This window comes from Artibeus jamaicensis, unplaced genomic scaffold (assembly GCF_021234435.1).
Source record: "Artibeus jamaicensis isolate MK-2021 breed Jamaican fruit bat unplaced genomic scaffold, CSHL_Jam_final contig_473, whole genome shotgun sequence".
In the NCBI taxonomy this organism is placed as follows: Eukaryota; Metazoa; Chordata; class Mammalia; order Chiroptera; family Phyllostomidae; genus Artibeus; species Artibeus jamaicensis.
The window spans coordinates 1,774,356-1,791,735 of NW_026521851.1; the positions used below are offsets into that span (position 1 = coordinate 1,774,356).

The 17,380-nt window shown below is 54.4% G+C and overlaps 1 protein-coding gene across 1 annotated transcript in view; it reads right to left on the reverse strand.

Annotated features, from left to right (window-relative positions):
- NID1 (nidogen 1) overlaps positions 1 to 17,100 on the reverse strand; it is a 70,191-nt gene extending 53,091 nt beyond the window's left edge. The window contains exons 1-2 of the mRNA XM_037168174.2: positions 16,798 to 17,100; positions 981 to 1,280 (exon numbers count right to left, since the gene is read on the reverse strand). Of these exons, the coding sequence (XP_037024069.2) occupies positions 981 to 1,280; positions 16,798 to 17,028 (531 nt within the window). The 5' untranslated portion in view covers positions 17,029 to 17,100. The remainder of the gene's footprint in view (positions 1 to 980; positions 1,281 to 16,797) is intronic.
- Positions 17,101 to 17,380: the final 280 nt, after the last annotated feature.

The following is a 17,380-nucleotide window of genomic DNA, read 5'->3' on the forward strand; positions in this document are numbered from 1 at the left end:
GAGGGCGCTGCCGGAGGGCGGGGCACTGCCAGGTGAATCCAAATTGAGGTGGTTTCTCTGTGACAGGGCTTCGCAGAGGCACCAAGAGGGAAATCGAGTTGTCGGTTCCCCCGATGCATCTGGCCGAGCGTGGCCCTTTCCACAGGGCTGCTGGCCAAGTGTTTCCTGTGCTCATGTTGGGACACACCCGTGTAACTGCAGTGCTGTGTTCTGCCGTGCCTAACGGGCTCCCATGTACAGTGCACTCCCATGTACAGTGCGCACCCATGTTTGTGCGCATTATACACGGGATTGTTATGCCTATTATTATAGCCATGATATGTAACCATTATACCCACATATAATGAGCATCCTTATTTTCCTTCAAAAATGTGGATAAAAGTGTGCATTATATACGGCAAAATATGGTACTTTCGGGCCTTTCCACATTCTCCCTACTGTGTAATCCTATAAAAATTAAGTAAGGTGGAGCAAAATTCTTTTTCCGGGGAAAAACTGGAGCACGCCCTGAGGAGTGGCTTCAGGTTTAGGTGACCTACTCAGCTGTTGGAGCTCGCCCACCACTTCCAGGGGCTCCTGACCCCTGGGCCCCAGAGCCACTTGCCCCCCCAGTTCTGAAACAGCCACAGGGTGCAAGTGGCTTTTGTCTTTTTTTCTTCACATCTTTCAGGGCTACTTTGTTATGATAACCTTAGGCTTCACAGCAATAGCGTCTCACTGAACCAGGAACGACTTCCCACTGTCCGACCCCTGCAGGAGCCTTCATTGACTCGCCACTGAATCTCCGCATCCCTGGGACACCGAGGCAGAGCCCTGCAGAGAAGGCCCTGGGGGCTTCCGACCTGTGATGATGGCCTACTCAAATCTGCTTCCCACTCCCGTCTTCATCGGTGACAGAGCCCGTGGCACATCAGAGTGGCGGACTCCAGACCAAGCCCGCCTGTTGGGCACCACTCACTGGTACCTGGGAGAGCGCTCACCTTGCCTTCCTGGGCGGGGTCCTCGCTGGGCCCTTGGTAGGGGGCCACGGAGTCCCAGGTGACGACCACCACACTGGTGGGTTGGAAGGAGACTTCCGGGAACCCTCTCCGGACACACTCCCCTGCCAGCCGAGTGACGGAGGGCGACGTGTCCTCCCGATAGTGCACCTTCCCTCGGCCGCCGGTCGTGTCCAAGTCTGCCAGGAAAGGTGCCAGGGACCCGAAGTTCGGAGGGAAGAGCCCAGGGTGTGCTTCCTCCGCCGGGGGCTTGCTTGTGGCAATGAGGCCGTTGGTGGTGACCTGCGCAAAACCAAGCCCAGTTAAAGGGCCGCAGACATCACACTTTCCTCCGGCATGACTGAGCGCCCACTCAGAGATCACTGCCACAGGAGCCCACAGTTTGCCCCTGGGACAACAGCATCAGCGCGTTTGCCTGGGCAGACAGATGTCAGAGAGAAGGGGCACAGGGCAAGAGGCACAGCCCCGACGCTGGCACGCACCAGTCCCGCACCATGAACAAGTGTCTGAAGAGCCTCGGGCTTCCCTGACGTGGGGTTTGTATCCTGCAAAGGGCCATTCAACATCAGCAATTATTAAGTCCTTCATTAATTTACTCAACGAGCTGAGTAGTCCTCACAGGCCAGGTCCCCTGGGCACTGCACGCACTCTGCCTTCAAGAGCCCACCATCCGGAAAGGCGTGAGAACCACGGACCCTTGCAGAGGATGATGCAAGAAGTGAGGAGTAAGCCCTGTAGAAGTGAACCTGCATGGGCATCATGGTGTCATTGTGGTGAACGATTTAATGTCTTGGAATAACAGCTAACACGTATTGAACGCTTAGCACGTTCTAGCCGTCACTGTAACACCTAGTTCTCAGAAGAACCCTGTAAGACTAGGTACCACTAGTACCCACATTTTTCAGGTGAGGAAAATGAGGGGAGTGGATCCCTTTGTCCACAGTTACCGACAGTGGGATGTGAACCCAGGGAGGCCAGCCCCGCGCTGGCTGTCCTCACCACCGCACACGTGGACGTCTGTCTGAAAGTCGGTTACAACTGCCTGTGAGACGGCATCCCAGTTCTCACGGGGGGCACTTGGCCTCCTGCACAGCCACGCTGAGAATGAGGCTTTGACCCTGCACACGATCTCATCACTGTGCAACCCACTGAGCGTACAGAACCGACCCCACTGGCCTTTTTACTTCAAGAATCTGTGAATTAAAAAAAAAAAAAAATCCCTACTCACATGGGAGAGACTTTGCAAACGGCACCTCGGTTTGCACTTTAAGAGGCTGTGGTTGGGGGCACACCAATGCCAAAGGGGACACTCGGCTGCCCAGGAGATGTGAAGGCCTGCGGGTTTCCCACGTCACTTAGGTCCCCCCCTCCTCCACCCACATCCGTACCCTTCAGTCACTTCAGACCTCATGACTGGAGGGGAGGACGGGGCGGACAAAAAGGACAGGAACTGACACCGGTGCAACTTGCCGAGAACCAGGTGAAAAGGGAAAAGGCTCCTTGGGGTGGAGCCGACCCAACAGGAGTTGAGGGAGTGGACCAGCACACCCCTCTTTCTGTCCAACCTCACGGGCCGTGAGCGTGCAGGGGGCGTCGCCTGGGAGCGTGCAGTGATGTTCCGGACTGCGCGGACAGGCTGCAGAGAAGGTCAGGGGGCAGCCGGCCCAGCCGGCGGTGCCCCACCCCCACCCGAACACCTCCCAGCGCGGCCTGGCGGCCAGGGAGCCGGAGCGTGGGAAATGGCTCGCTTTCTCAAGACACCAGAAGTCAGCAGTCACCAGCTGCCAGCGGGAAGTGACACACGGGGCCACGGACAGACAACTTAGTTTTTAAAATCTATTTTCCAGTGAAATTCAAGTCAGTCCAACAGTTTTGAAGACTCCCAGTGGCTCTTACTGTTTGGCATCTGGGCCTGGAATGTTCCTACTTTCACAAGCAGTGCTTTCGGAACCAAGTCTGCACCCCACTGTCAGGAAGCACTGCAGACGCTTTGGACAAAGACCAGAACCCTCATTAGTATTCGTTTTGGAAAATGATTTTCAGCCAGTTTTCCTACACATTGAACTCAACTGCCTGTGCTCATAAAGAAAGATGCCATTACAGATAAACGTCACGTGCAGAACACCGGAAGTCTCATGTGCACCCCAGCTTTAAACTCCACCCCCGCCCCCAGGAGACTTTCATTCTCCCAGAGACACTGTTACCAGCAGGAAGACGCACCAATTCCCATACGTCTGGGGCCGGTCTCACCGGACACACCTGCCGAGCACACGATGCTCTCCGTGCCTTTTCTCCATCATCTTAAAGCACCGCCCACCCTTTCCACAGGAGGGTGAGGGCACAAAGGAAAGGCACCGAGGAGGCCAGGAGGCCCGACCTGGGTACAGTCTCCAAAGGGACTAGGCTGGGGACCCTGAAGGGACTCACACAGCCACCTCCCCTTTGGCCCAGGGCTAAGGCTGTCCCCATATTGCCATTCACATAGTCACTCAAGCCAGGACCCTCAGGAGTCAGCCTTGATTCCTTCCTCGTCCTCAGCCGAGTCCTGAGTGTCCTACCTCCTGAGCATCCAGTACTTCCCCCACCCCGCTGCCACCAGCATCCTCCCCCACCTCTTTTGGTCACATGACAGGCTCTGCCTCACCCTTCAGGCCTCAGCTGAAGCAACGACACCTTCTGGGAGAGCCTTCTCTAACCCTCGGGGTAGGCTCCTCGCCCCTCCTTCCCCTCCCTCGGGGCTCCCTGAACCCCCATTTCTTTCTCCACCTCCTATCTGTAAGGCTTCCGCTGTCTGCTTGCTGGCTCTGGCTGCCCTCCCCACTATGCAGTCCATCCCTCATCCATCTCAGTTGCTCAGGTAGCTGAGGATCTCACAAGTGGCCTGGCACGTGTCGGCCCCCAGCCTTCCTCACTTCCGCCAGGAAATGGGGCAGGGGATTTCCTGCGGAATATGGTCCACATACCGAGGTCTTTCTAGAGATTATGCCTGACCGAGTGCAAGCCGTGGGGGGCCGAAGCATGAGGTGTTGCTGCAGTTCTTTCCCCTGGCAGGCAGCACCGACACAGAGTCTGCGTGAATATGGACCAATAACTAGAATCCGAGCAAATCTCTAGACCTACCTGCCAGTGTACAACAGTGAGGGGACAAGAGAATGGGCACGTTAAATGATCTCGTAGGGTCGAGATCAGTCAAATTCAGAACGCGGGGCACCCTGCAGGACAAACGCCCAGTCTAATAAACACACTGTAAGAAAAGTACGGGTGGGGGGATCTTATAGAGTGAGGAAACCCTAAGAACCATAGCTCCCAGATGCAACGCATGGCCTCTGTCTGGATCCCGATTCAAACCAATCACCTAAAAAGCAAAATATCTGGAGGTTGGATGATATTAAGGAATTACTACTTATTTTTAGGTGTTACTGTGACTTTGCAGTTTTATTTTAAAAACAGTATTTCTTTAAAAGATATGCTCTGAAATATTTAGAATGAAATCAAATGTTTGGGATTTGCTTAAAAATAATGCAATTTAGGTAATGAGGAGATATTAGCAACAGGTGGATAGAAAGCAACCGAGACAAGCCATAGCCTGGCCAGTGTGGCGCAGCTGGTTAGAGCATCATCCTGTGAACCAAAAGGTTGCGGGTTCAATTCCCAGTCAAGGCACATGCCTGAGTGGCAAATTCAGGCCCCAGTCGAGGCACATACGGAAGGCAGCCAAGCGATGTCTCTCTCCCTCTTCTACCCTCTCTCTAAAATAAAAAATAAAAACAAAATTGTAAGGACAAGCCATGAATTGATTCTTATTGAAGCTGGTGACTCCCAATAGTGCGTTCTAATATTTTCTCTATTTCTGCATATATTTGAACTGTTCCATAATAAAACATTTTTGTAAAAAAAAATGGTAATGAACAGAACTGACCTAAAGTTTAGCAAAGAAAGGCAGCTGGCTTTTAAGCCCACGCCAATGTCCCATCGTCAGGAGGGGGTCCCGTGGCTCCGTGTCAATCCCTGGCTTCCCCAGACAGGCCCAGCACCCGATCCCGGCCCCTCCCTCCCACCAGGGATTTCCGGGAATGTTCATTGCACTGAGTGCACCAGACTGTGACAATGAGCAGAAGGTGTGGGTGAAAGCAGACTCAGCAACTAATCAGAAGTTACGGGGGGAGGCCGGGTGCGGCGCTGAGTCCAGAGATGCAATGTGGAACCCTGAGGACTGCACAGCAGGCACCAGCGCCGCTTTCCGTCTGTGCTACTCAGAAATGACCTGGGTTATGGGGCCCCGTGTTAGTTTTGATATGGATGTTGATGGACACAGGCCAGAGTTGAAATAGGTGGGCTGGGAAGACTTTTACATTGTTTACACTTAGGCTCCAGTGGGCTGGTTGGCTCCTGTTACTGCAAAGCAGCAGGAGTGTGGATTCGGCTTGTTCCCAAAGCCTACCCTGCCCTGAAGCATCCAATTCTGGGAAACCTCCACCAGCGCCTGAGGAAAACTAGGCGTCCTGGAAAATGTCACCTGCTGAGATACCGTACATGGAGGCAGTCCCTGCTCTTCCTCCCTCCATGGTCTGCTTGCTCTGAACAGCCCTGACCCTTCACCAGGCCCAGCCTAAAGCTCCCCACCTCCGGAGAGACAGCACAGGGAAGGGGGAGAAAGTCTGGGTCAAAGAACAGAAGATCAGAACCGGGCTCACAGGCCAGGCTCTGTGTCCTCAGTGAGATTTCAGAGACGGCAATATCTAAGCCTCCAGCAGATGCAAGAACTTTCCAACATGCTGAACCAGAGCTACAAACAGATTGAGTAAGACCTGGTTCCAGAGCCAGAGAGTGGAATGTGAAAGGCAGCAGAAACACCACTGGCCAAAGAGCAACCGCGTGACTGAGCTGAGCTCAGCAACCAAGAGTAGCTGCACCCTCTCCCTCCCACCGGGGATGCCTGGAAACCTTCTGATGCGGAGCAACCAGACCTGCAGTGACCTCACTCGGAGCTGCCACTCCTGGAGTAGGCAGACCTGGTGCCCCCAAGCCAGGAATAACCGGGCCCGGAATCCTCAGCTCCACAGTTATGCAGGAGACCCCTGCAGCCCCAGATCCGAGTCCAGCAAAATCCTGTCAGTGATTGGGAGGCCACCGTGGAACCCGCTGGGCAAAGCTATGCGGCAGCACTGTGCAATCCTGCAAACCCCTACATACTGCAGGGCCGGCCAGCCGTGGGCCCATTCCCAGATGCCTCCACGGACACACGGTGTCACGTGGGCATACCACTCGCTCTCAGTGTGGGCAGTGTCTGTGTTACCTCCGCCAGGGTTTCCTGCGCACCTCTACCTTCACATGCTGCTGCGCGTTTTGTGCCGACTTGGGGTGTAGGGTGGGGGGCAGACAGGTCTGGTCTGAGAGGTTCCTGTGGCCTTGCAGCTATAGACGAATGATAAAAGATGCCCGGGATACACATAATCAGGTATGATAATTTTTTGGATAACTCTAGGATCCAGAATCTGGGCCTCAATAATAGAAATTTAGAGTACAAAGGTGCGTGATAAAGGATTATTTGTGTTTTCCTGGTTTGGGAGGCCTGTTACAAACCTCAGTCCAGGTGACTGGTTAAGCTACAACACGCCTCACCGACTTCCTCTGCCTTTTTCACTGCGTTACTGCAACTCTCATTTGTTTATGACTCAAGTATTTGCAAAATATGTTTTGTATTTTGCTGTATCATGAGAATAATACCCATTTGGCTGGTTGGTTTGTATGTTTAAATACAAATAAATAAAATGTCTATTTTACAGACATAAATAAACTGCGTACACTTCTGCAAACTCACTGTGGTGTTTCACCTACTAACCCATACGCTCTTGCTTGCATCTAGGGGGCCCCTTTGCCTTAAAGACCCCTACCCGGCTTGAGCCCTTGGCAAAGTGCCCTTTCTGCTGTGATGCCTTCTGGGTGTGCCCCGGCAGGGTCACCACCAGCTCCTTTGTGCCTCTGCAGTGGCCTCGGGTCTGACTCTGAGCCGACTGGACTCATTTGCTGAGGGCACCAGCACATCCTCCCTGCAGGTCACACCCCTACAGGTCAGCCTTATGGATTGAACGTGTCCTGAGAGGCCCTTCTGTTACATTGTTGCCTCTGGGTTGCTCAGACTAACCAAGTACTGCCCAGCTGAGGTTCTTGTAAGTAATATACCAGCTCTTTATGGAAAAACAGCTGCAACCAGCACAGGAACCAATGTAAATATTGCCCTGAAATCTCACTTACAGTTCACACTGGGAAAAAGAAGTTCCTTAAGCCAAGGTGAACTTCAGCTCCGTGTGCTACTAACAACTTCATGCCCCTTAATGCAGAGCACATCCATTCCGCAGCCGAAAGCACCCCAGGGTGACATGCCAAGCATCACATGACTAACAGCTGGAGCCACTTATGTGCAATTGTTCCAACCCGGCTCAATTAATGAGAGGATGGACAGAGCTATTGTTCTTAATGGGGGACTGTCCCCACTTAAAGGAACACTTTCTGGCTCATCCCTTTACAGGATGAACCTCAGGGAAAAGTCTAAATGCAGCTACCCAATAAATTCGATGGTGTGTGGGCTTCCTTACATTAAATGCAAACTGAAACGAGACAACAGCCACGTTTTTGGTTTAAATGAGTCTGGTTGGGGTCCGCGGGGCAGAAAGCGGCCAGCAGCAGTGGCAGGAAAGCCTTCCCCCAAACAGACGCAGTTACAGAGCGCTGGAGGTCGCCACAAACGAGAAACAAATGGGCATTTCAGAAAAGCAGACGGCCACACTGAAGAGACACTGAAATCACATGAAGTTGCAAAAGCAAACTCCTCGGGGGGGGGGGGGAGAAAGCAGCGACTTAAGGCAAAATAATTTAGGGCGAAGTACTGGAAGGCAACAGACATTTACTGAGTGTCTGCTAAGTTGGAGGCCCTTTACTAAAACTGTTGGCATTTTTTTAAAAAACTCATACAACCATTCCTCTTGTCACACATCTGAAATAGATCAGGAAATAACAAGAGACTTGATTTAGCTTAAAGGCACACCAGACAGCAACAGAACCAAGATACGAACGCACACCTGCTCTAGCCCAAAAGCTGTGTGCTGCCTGTGTGTTTGAGGGCCTAGTTCGGATATTGGGAGCAGAGGCCCTGGAAGCCACAACGATTCACGGGACAGCACCACAGTTTTTAGAGATAGGACAGCTACGAAAAGCTGGGGAACTAAAAGGGCCTAAGGGAAAAAAAAAACTTGCTAAAGGAGCCCTGGAAATCATCGATTTCATGTTCCACAACCAAGGGGGAGGCTGTCTGACTTCAGCCTAGAACCCGGAGGGGCCTGGGACCTGACCCGTCACAGCTCACAGGGTATTTCTACTCCGGTTATCGCATTAAACCGAGTAAAGCGAGCATTACTATCATCTCATTCTTCGTTTGAGGAAAAAATGAGTTTCAGTTTGTAAGACTCGCCTACAATCTACACTAGAAGAGCCAGAACAAAACTATTGACTACAAATCACGAATGTTTTTCATTAACCCCACAGAGCCAGAGAAATGGCTGAGGCTTGAATCAGGAATAGAAACAAAAGGGTTAGCAGATAAAAATAAGGGACAACCTACAGTAATAGTTAAGAGCTGACTCAATGTTTGCCACTTAATCCAGTTACTATCTCATGGAAGACTCTGGATCAGTTACCCATCTCTTCTGCAAGGATTCTCTAAGATTACCTTCCAACATTTTTAAATGGTTGGGGGTCTTCGAGTTTTAACTTCTGTCCGTCTGTCAGAAAAGAGGAGTGGCGGTGTCTGCCCTCCGGCACCCCAGAACGGGCATGGCTGGGGGGAGGACAGGACCGGTCCAAAGCCCCCATCTCTGGGGAGGAACGTGCTCCCCCTGAGCACCTGGGACGCAGAGGCCAGGTGTGTACCTGTGCCCACTGGAGCAACCGAACTCCCTTATTTTGGGTTACACGAATTCCTTCATTTGAACACGATCCCTTAATTTGAAACCACAGGGAGGTTACAGGGAAAAGACGAAGCATCGCTCGCCTTTCCAGAATGACCACAGGTCCACGTAACTGACCCTGTGTCAGGCCGCAGAGATGAGGGACAGCTCTTCTTCACAGAAGTATGCCAGCTAATAAACATAGGAAGAATGATGGAAACAAGCAGGGAACAAAACAAAGTAAAACACCATTTGGCAACCCTTGATTTAACACTGATTTGGGCAAAGATCATGAGTGAATACCAGAGCACTGGGTGAAAGGGTGATGGGGGAGGGGCAGCTGATGGGCTCACCCGTCACCCGGAGTCTGCTCACTGCTCACAGGGAGAAACCTAACTGGACAGATGGGACCTGGGTGTCTGTCGTCTCTGCAATGCCGGCAGCCGGCAGAGCAGCAGCCCAACATCGTTGCCTCCTGATGTTATACAACATGACGTGTACGGCTTCATTAATGAGGTATTCCTGTTACATAATGCTTAACCTACTCAAAATACAAACACAAATAGTTCAATTAAAAAATGAACAAGGAGCCCCGGCTGGTGTGGCTCAGTGGATTGAGCACTGGCCTGCAAACCAAAGGATCACTGGTTTGAATCCCAGACAGGGCACATGCCTAGGTTGCAGGCCAGGTCTCCAGTAGGGAGGCACGTGAGAGGCAACCACACATTGATGTTTCTCTCTCTCTCTTTCTCCCTCCTGTCCCCTCTGTCTAAAAATAAATAAATAAATAAATAATCTTTAAAAAGTTTTTTAAATGAACAAGGATATGAGTAGAGATTTCTCTAAAGATATTCACATGGCAATCAACACGTGAAAAGATGTTCAACACCATAGGCCATCAGGGAAATGCAAATCCAAACCGTGATGAGACAGCACTTCCCACCCACTAGGACAGCTGGAGTCAAGCCGTCCCGATAGCAACAAGTGTGGGTGAGAATGCAGAGAAAGTGGGAACCTCACGCATTGCTAGTGGGAATGTGAAATGGGGCAACCGCTTTGGAAAACAGTTGGATAGCTCCTCAAAAGTTAAATGGAGAGTTACCATAAGACCCAGCAATTCCACCTCGGGGTATATCTACACCCACGAGAACTGAAAGCAGACATCCACACACAAACTTGTGCACAAACATTCACAGCAGCATTATCTTAACAGTCGTCAGGGAGAAACAACCGGAGGTACAGGCGGTTCTAAGCATGAGAGGTCCATGTCGTCGGCTGGCCCCGGTTAGTTAGGAAAGGACTGAGCTGGTCCCTGGAGGGCGGAGGAGGGCCTGTGGTGGAGTCGAAGAACGGGCACAGGGCCGAAGGAAGACCTAGCTCACTTTTCCGGGAAGCATTGCGGCCAAACCGGAAACAAAGCTGGAAAGGAAGCACGAGGCCCTGACTCCCTGCCAAGGAGTCCACCTTCCTCTGAAGCGAGAATGGGGTGGGGGTGGGGCACCAAAGGAACTGAACGCAGCTGGACAGCGTCACTGCCAACGTGGCGGCAGGGGTAAGGGGCAGGGACCTGCTGCGGAGGCGAAATGAAGAACCAGTGGTTCTCCGAGGTGACCACTCCTTTGCCCAACCTCGTCTTTGTGGCCTGTCATCAGCGTGTGGTCCCCTCTGTCCCCCTGGGTGCACTGTCTTCACTTGGTTTCCAGGGCTCCTCCCTCGCTTCTCCTCCTACCTCCTGTCGGTCTCCCCGCACCCCTGACCTCTTCTCTGTCTGCACCCAAGTCCCGTGCTGGAGTGCATCTAGTTGGCTCTCGTTTCAAACGCCGCCTACATGCCAGTGGTCCCAAATCGACATCCAAACTCCAGGCTCACGTGTCCGACTGCCCACTCCGTCCCAGGCTCTGGGGTCCAGTAGCACAGCACCTCCGAAGGCACCGTGTCTGCTTATTCTCCTGCTCCTCCCCACTAGAATGCAAACTCCTTGAGGACAGGGCCGTTTCTAAGTGCCCACGGAGTGCCCGGCCCATCGTGGGCGCGTGTTAAAACAGTTGTGGAGGAACTGAATGAAGGGAGGAGGGTGTGAGAACCCTCACGAGGTGCCGTGACCAAGGAAAGGCAAGTGGCAGTGAAAGGAGCCCAGGCTGGTGGGAGGCTGAGGCTGAAAGGAGCCGAGGCTGATCCTCAGGTGCCGTGTGGAACCTGCAGTGGCAGGCGGACATTTGGGTGGAAACATCTGGCACGGTTGTGAAAATCTGAGAGTGGCCCTGGCCAGAGGCATCGTGGGGCAGGCGGGTGAAGCGAGATCTCCAAAGAAAGCAATAACTGGACAAAAGAAACACAAGCCACGCCCTGTGGTTCCAGGGGCCTTCTAGTGGATTCGTGGGCAGAGAACAGCCAAGACGAGCAAAGGGAAACATCTGCAAAAGGGCACCGTGCACTGAGGGGAGCCCGGTGGCTTGGGCTCCTCGCTGACTCTGAGCTCCCCCACGTTCAGAGGACTGATCCTCTCTCACAGGACATTGGGATCACCTGTCCCTGTGGCTTCCTCTCCACTCTGACCCATCCCTGAGGGCAGGGACCCTGAGGTCACGGTCGGTTGCTGTGTTTCAAGCAGCGAGCCCAGGGCCCTGCACACCCACGAGGCCCTTGGTAAACACTGGCCCAACGAATCCAGTTTGGAAGTGAGCGTCCTGCGCTGGCAGAGAAGGTGGGGCAAACACGGGAAGAAAGTCAGAAGGTCTTGAAGGCTGAGTTAAATTTACCCAAGGAGAGATTCCTGTGCGGAAATGGTACAATGAAAATCTGTTTGTGAGGCAGGGAGATGAGTCAGGACAGAGCTATAAACTTATTTTTGCCACCAAGAATAAACTTTTATTATTTTTCCATAGCATGGCGGATTTTAATTCCAAAACAAACCGAACAACTAATTCATCTTTCCATTTCTATGATAAAGACATAAATAATTTAATATGCAGTAAAATCACGTTCTAAAAATTCTCCTGTTGGTCTACACAGCCAATCAGAGCTACTGATCAGTAAGAGAGAACCGGCATTAACAAACTGAGGTGATAAAATTCTAGTCAAAGGAAGAAAACGTTTCATCTTTCTGTACAACCTCACAATGTTCCTGAAGAACTCGCCCCCGGGAGGTCAGTTCATCGGCCAGGGCAGCAGGCTCACAGGAGCCCAGCGGCTCGGGGCACAGGCTGGCTCGATTTACAGACTGGTCCACTCCCCACTCCCGTCCAGGATGGGACCCAAGAATGCTGTCCTCACTGCTGGGGCCGTCCTGACTGTCCTTCCGAAACTAAGAGGTTCGTCCCTGGGGAGAGCCAGCCCTGCTGTGGGCAGCCTGCCGTGGCCTGCAGCGTGGCTCTTCACGCGCCCCCACGGAAGGTCCCCCCTCCCGCCTTTGCCGGCTCTCAGACTGAGCTCCTGCGACCAGCCACTCTCCCCCGTTTTGGTCTCAGGACTGCTTTACACTCTCGAGAATTATTAAAGACCGCCCCCCAAAAGCCTGGGTTTATATAGTTCAGGATTTATCGTGTCACAACTTAAAACTGAGAAAAATTTAAATATTTATAACTTAAATAATGAATGCGTTGTATGCTAATGTAAATAACATTTTTTAGGAAAACCCAACTCAGAAGAACTTGGAGAGAAAAGTGTCCGTATTTTGCACTGCTGCCAGCGGATGTGCCACGTGGCGGGAGGGAGGCAGCTGGGCCCACAGGCTCTGCGGGTGAGCTGTTGGGAGGGAGCCGTGGGTCCGGCAGCCTCTGGGGACTCCACTGCGGGCGAAGGAGAGGGAGTGGGAAAAGCAAGTGACACCTTAGCATTATAAGAAAAAGTGTTTTGACCCTGCGAATTTCTTTTTTTTAAAGATTTTGTTTATTTATTTTCAGAGAGAGGGGAGAAACCCATCAATGGGTGGCTGCTTCTCTCTTGCCACCCCACCAGGAACATGGCCTGAAACCCAGGCATGTGCCCTGACCGGAAATCGAACCAGCAACCCCAATTCGCAGGCCAGCACTCAATGCACTGAGCCACACCAGCCAGGGCATGGCGAATTTCTTGATCGAGCCTCCAGGACACCCACAGGTCCCCAACCACATTTTGGGAACTGCCACATTAGACTGTTACTCACGGGCCTGAACCCACTCTCAGCCTGTCTCTCTCTCCCGAGTTCCCCTTGCAACGGGCATCTCGAGGCCCCCCCTCTGTTCCCAGCCAGAGTGCTCGCTGGGGGGTGTACTGGCTGCAGGGCATCTCTGGTCCCTGGTTGGCCCAGTGCCACCTCCTACCCCCACCCTCCACCCCCGCCTTCTCCTCGCATGGTATCATGTGTGACTGGTCAGAAATCCGGTTGGCGCGCATCAGAGATCACCTCTCAAGTCTGCCCTCTTCTCTCCTTGCCCTCCCCTTCTATAAGCCCTTATCTGGATAAAACCAGCAACTTGTGGGACTGATTTTCCTCCCTGTCTGTTTGTCCAGGCTGTCGTGCAAACCACTGCCAGACTTGCCTCACTAAAGGTAGGCTTGCCTTGTGAGCAGGTCCAGACAGCTGCTGCGGCCAACCACCAACCTTCTGGCCGTCGGTCATGGCCCTCATGGAGGGCACTCCATGTCTTGGCCCCGTGCTTCACCCCTCCCGGGATTGGTGCCCGCAGCCACCGACTGCGCGGCTCAGCCACGTGACCTGCTTCAATCCCTGAGGCGTTAGAGGACCTGACCCAGGCAGAGGCTCGGAAAGGCACTTACGCACTTGTGTTGACTCTGAGCAGCGGACAGCCCCCACTAAGACACACAGGCTTAGGCTGGCCCTTCGAAGCAGCGCTCTCCAGTAGAATGTGGAGTGATGATGGAAACATTCCACAGCAGCACTGTCCCAGGTAGTAACCACCAGCCACAGCAGGGTATGCAGCATCTCAAATGTGGCTAGTGTGACTGTGACCGACGGGCTGAATGTTTATCATTTATTTAACTTATCCAACTGAAAATAGCTACGTACAGCCAGTGGATACTGTATTAGACAAAACAGCTATGGAGGATGAGACAGCCCTGGACAAACACCAAACCACATCACCCCCACCTGGCCCTGCCACGCCGCCCCAGATCAGTGCACCCTGCTGCTTCAGACCCGGGAGCGATAAGGCTTCTCCTGGTTGTCTCTCACGCAGCAAAAGCAACTAATATCTTCTATCTCCTGACCCCACCCACCTATTCAGATAGACACTGCCTATTGCAACAGGCACGCCCAGCTCCTGCCGGACCCTATTCCTCACTCTCCCCAAACAAGCTGAGCTCCATCCATCCTCCTGGACCCACCCCTGCAGTCTGTCCCTCCTGGAACAGCCTCTCCATCCCCTCTCCCCCCACTGAAATTGAACCTGTCTTTCAAGTCTGAAACCTTCTCTGTGAAGTCTTCCCGGACTGGCTCACAACACTCCCTGAGTCCATCTCCACGTGTGCTGGGCTTGATGCGTGAGAGTTTTGAGTCAGACACACACAGACTTGGGCTGTAATCCTAGTCTGGGCACACAACTGGTGGTATGGCCTTGGGTAATTCCTAATTATTAGTATTATTTCTTCATCTGAAGGAAGGGGGGAGTTGTTGTGGAGTTTCGACAATATAAAATCAGCAAGTCCCTGACAGGGGTAGATGTGCTCATCCAGTAGTTGTTTTCCGTCTCCGTGGGTGGTCCTCTCGGTCCCCAGCCTGGTGTCCGCGAAGGTCCGGACCGCCTGGCTCACGCTCACACTCCCTGTGCACTCAGTTTCCCCGTCAGGGCCACACGAAGGCTTCCATCCGCTCCAAGAGCACCTACACAGCTACAGGGAGGGGTGGGAGCCGGCCTGGGCCACCTCCCAAGAATGCAGCCTGCCTCCCCAGGGCCATTCCTCCTTCCAGGGCAGCCCTTATCCCGTGGCTGATCACTGCAAGAACCCAGAGGCCCGGGCCTCTTAGGCGGACTTGAGATCGCTTCTAAAGGCCATCGCAGCTCCAGAACAGCCAGGGAGCTGGCTGTGACCTCTGTTGGGACTGTGCTGCAGCTGAGGCTCCCCTCTGCTCCACCCTTCTTCAGTCCCCCCCTCCACAGGGGTGGCTCTGAGGCGCTCCCCCAGTGAAATAACCCACCTGCTAAGCTGCACCCCAGAGTCGGCTCCCTGGGAACCCAACCTGTAACACAGGCATGAGATCCACAGTAAGCGTGGGGATTTTTTCTCACCGAAATGCCAAATAAACCCATGCAGTCCCAAAAGGTAATAATGTTGGACAGGAATCCATTTTTAGCAATAAATTTCCCAGGTCTTTAGAATGCAATGGAGCTAGTCTGACACCATAAGTAAAGGAGGGGCAGGGGGTCCCATATTTAGCGCCAGGGTTCTTAACTTGGGGCCCAGTGGCCCCCATGGGGGCTCTGACTACAGTTCAGTGGGTCTGTTGACTTAGACAGAGAGAAGAAATTTCATTTCCTTTTTCAGTGACCCCTCACTGGTAGCCAGCATCTCCTTCCATTGAACACACAGGCAGCAATGCACAGCAGTAGTGGCACTCAATGACCTCGCCACTGGTAGGGACAGACACTCTCCTGTCACTGCAGGGGTCTCCAAAGTTGTTTACAGACCTCGTGACCCCGAAAGTTCACAATCACCTGACCCACTGCTGCATCTCGCTATTTGTTGCGGTTAAAAAGAACCACATATGTAACTTCACAAAAATTCTGTTTTAGTATTTTGATCGGTATTTCAATATGGTTAATTTCCTTGGCTCTCCTGTGGATTTTTTTTTTTTTTTTCATTTAAAAACATTATTCTAAGAAGGGTCTCAGGTTTCACCAGACTGCACGAGGAGGTGAGTGCAGTCAACCCGCTGGTGACCATCCCTGTGCAGGGAGGTTTTCAGGTCTGGTTCTGTTTAGGCAAAGCGACCAGGTCCACGTGGGTGTGGCGAAAGGCTCACTCCTCCCGGCGCAGAGCCAGTCCCGGGCCGGGCAGGACCGCCTCCAGCTGCGGCTGTGTGGTCCCCCTTCTGGATGCACACAGCTTTACATGAAATCCACAGGGGGCGCGGTGGCGGGCGGCAGCGTCACCGAAGGCCTTGACCTGCAAGACGGTGGCCCCTGGCCAGTTCTGAGCGGGCTCCAGAGAGCCAGAGGTCACCTGGCCCCGCTCCTCAGCCGGGGCCTCCAAGGTGACCATGCTTGGCTACAGGAAACTGGATCACCGGGGAGGTCTGCTTCCCCAGCCCCAAACTCGGACGGAACCAGCTCAGTCAGAGAGCAGAATCCCTGCGGGGCACAGCCGGAGCTGGAGCATACCAGCGTAGGGGCCGGTCCGCTCCTTTCCCGGCGCAGAGAGCCTCGCTGGGCGGTCTCTTTCTGCCACTGAGCCCCAGCTCGGGCCAACACCTCCCCGGAGCTTCCCCGCGCGCCTAGCCCCACCGGGCCGGGGTCCTGTCCCCAAAGCCTCGGGACAATGGCGAGACCGACTTCCCGGCAGCGATGTCCCGCACGGCAGCTGGGGAGAACACTCGGGCCCGGGGCCATAGGTCTGGGGTCCCGGAGGGAGTAGGGTGCACACGGGACCGCGCAGACGGGACGAGCTCAGCAGCCCCGCGAGCTCCTCGGCGACAGTGGCCGGGCGATGGGGACGTCGGGGGCTAAGGGTCAGGAGCGCACGGGGCTCGCTGAGCCAGCGCGCGCCCTACGTTCAGCGGCCAGCCGGCCGGTCCCCGCCCCCGACGCCCACGTCCGTCCGGCTCCGCCGGGGCCCCGGCCCCCGGCCTCCTTCCTCCCTTCCCCGCTCGGCCCCCGCTCCCCTGCTGGCTGCCCCCTCTCCGGCCGGAGCGCACTCACGTAGACCGAGCGGATGTCGGATTTGTCGAAGAACCGCAGCGCCGTGCTCAGTTCCAGGGCCGGGGAGACGCGGTCGTCTCCGGGTTCCAGCTCCAGGTCCCCGTGCACCGGCCCGAAGGGGAAGAGCTCCTGGCGGCGCAGGCAGCCCCCGGGCCCCGCCAGCAGCAGCTGCAGGAGCAGCGGCAGCGCCCACATGCACGAAGCCCGGCTCCAGCAGACCGCGGCCCACATGGTCCCCGACTGCGGTCCCGCTAACCCGAGCGGCTCGGCGCGGGAGGCTGGAAGGCGGAGATGTAACCGGACGCCCCTTGGCAGCCCCTCCCCGGCGATGGGGGAGGAGAAGAGGGGCCGAGGGGAAGGCCCGCCCGAGCGCAGGGCGCGCCCAATATCCGTGCGGGAGGGAGGGCGACACCGCGCCCCCAGCGCCGGTCCTCAGGGTGGTGGGCGCCGGTGGCCTCGAGTCCCGAAACCAGCCCGGCTCCCACCGGATGACCCTGCGGGAACGGGAGGTGGGGACAGACCTCCGAGCTCTGCACCGTGTCCCGAGCCCGGGCCGCGTCGTGGGGAGGAGGCGGCGGGCAGG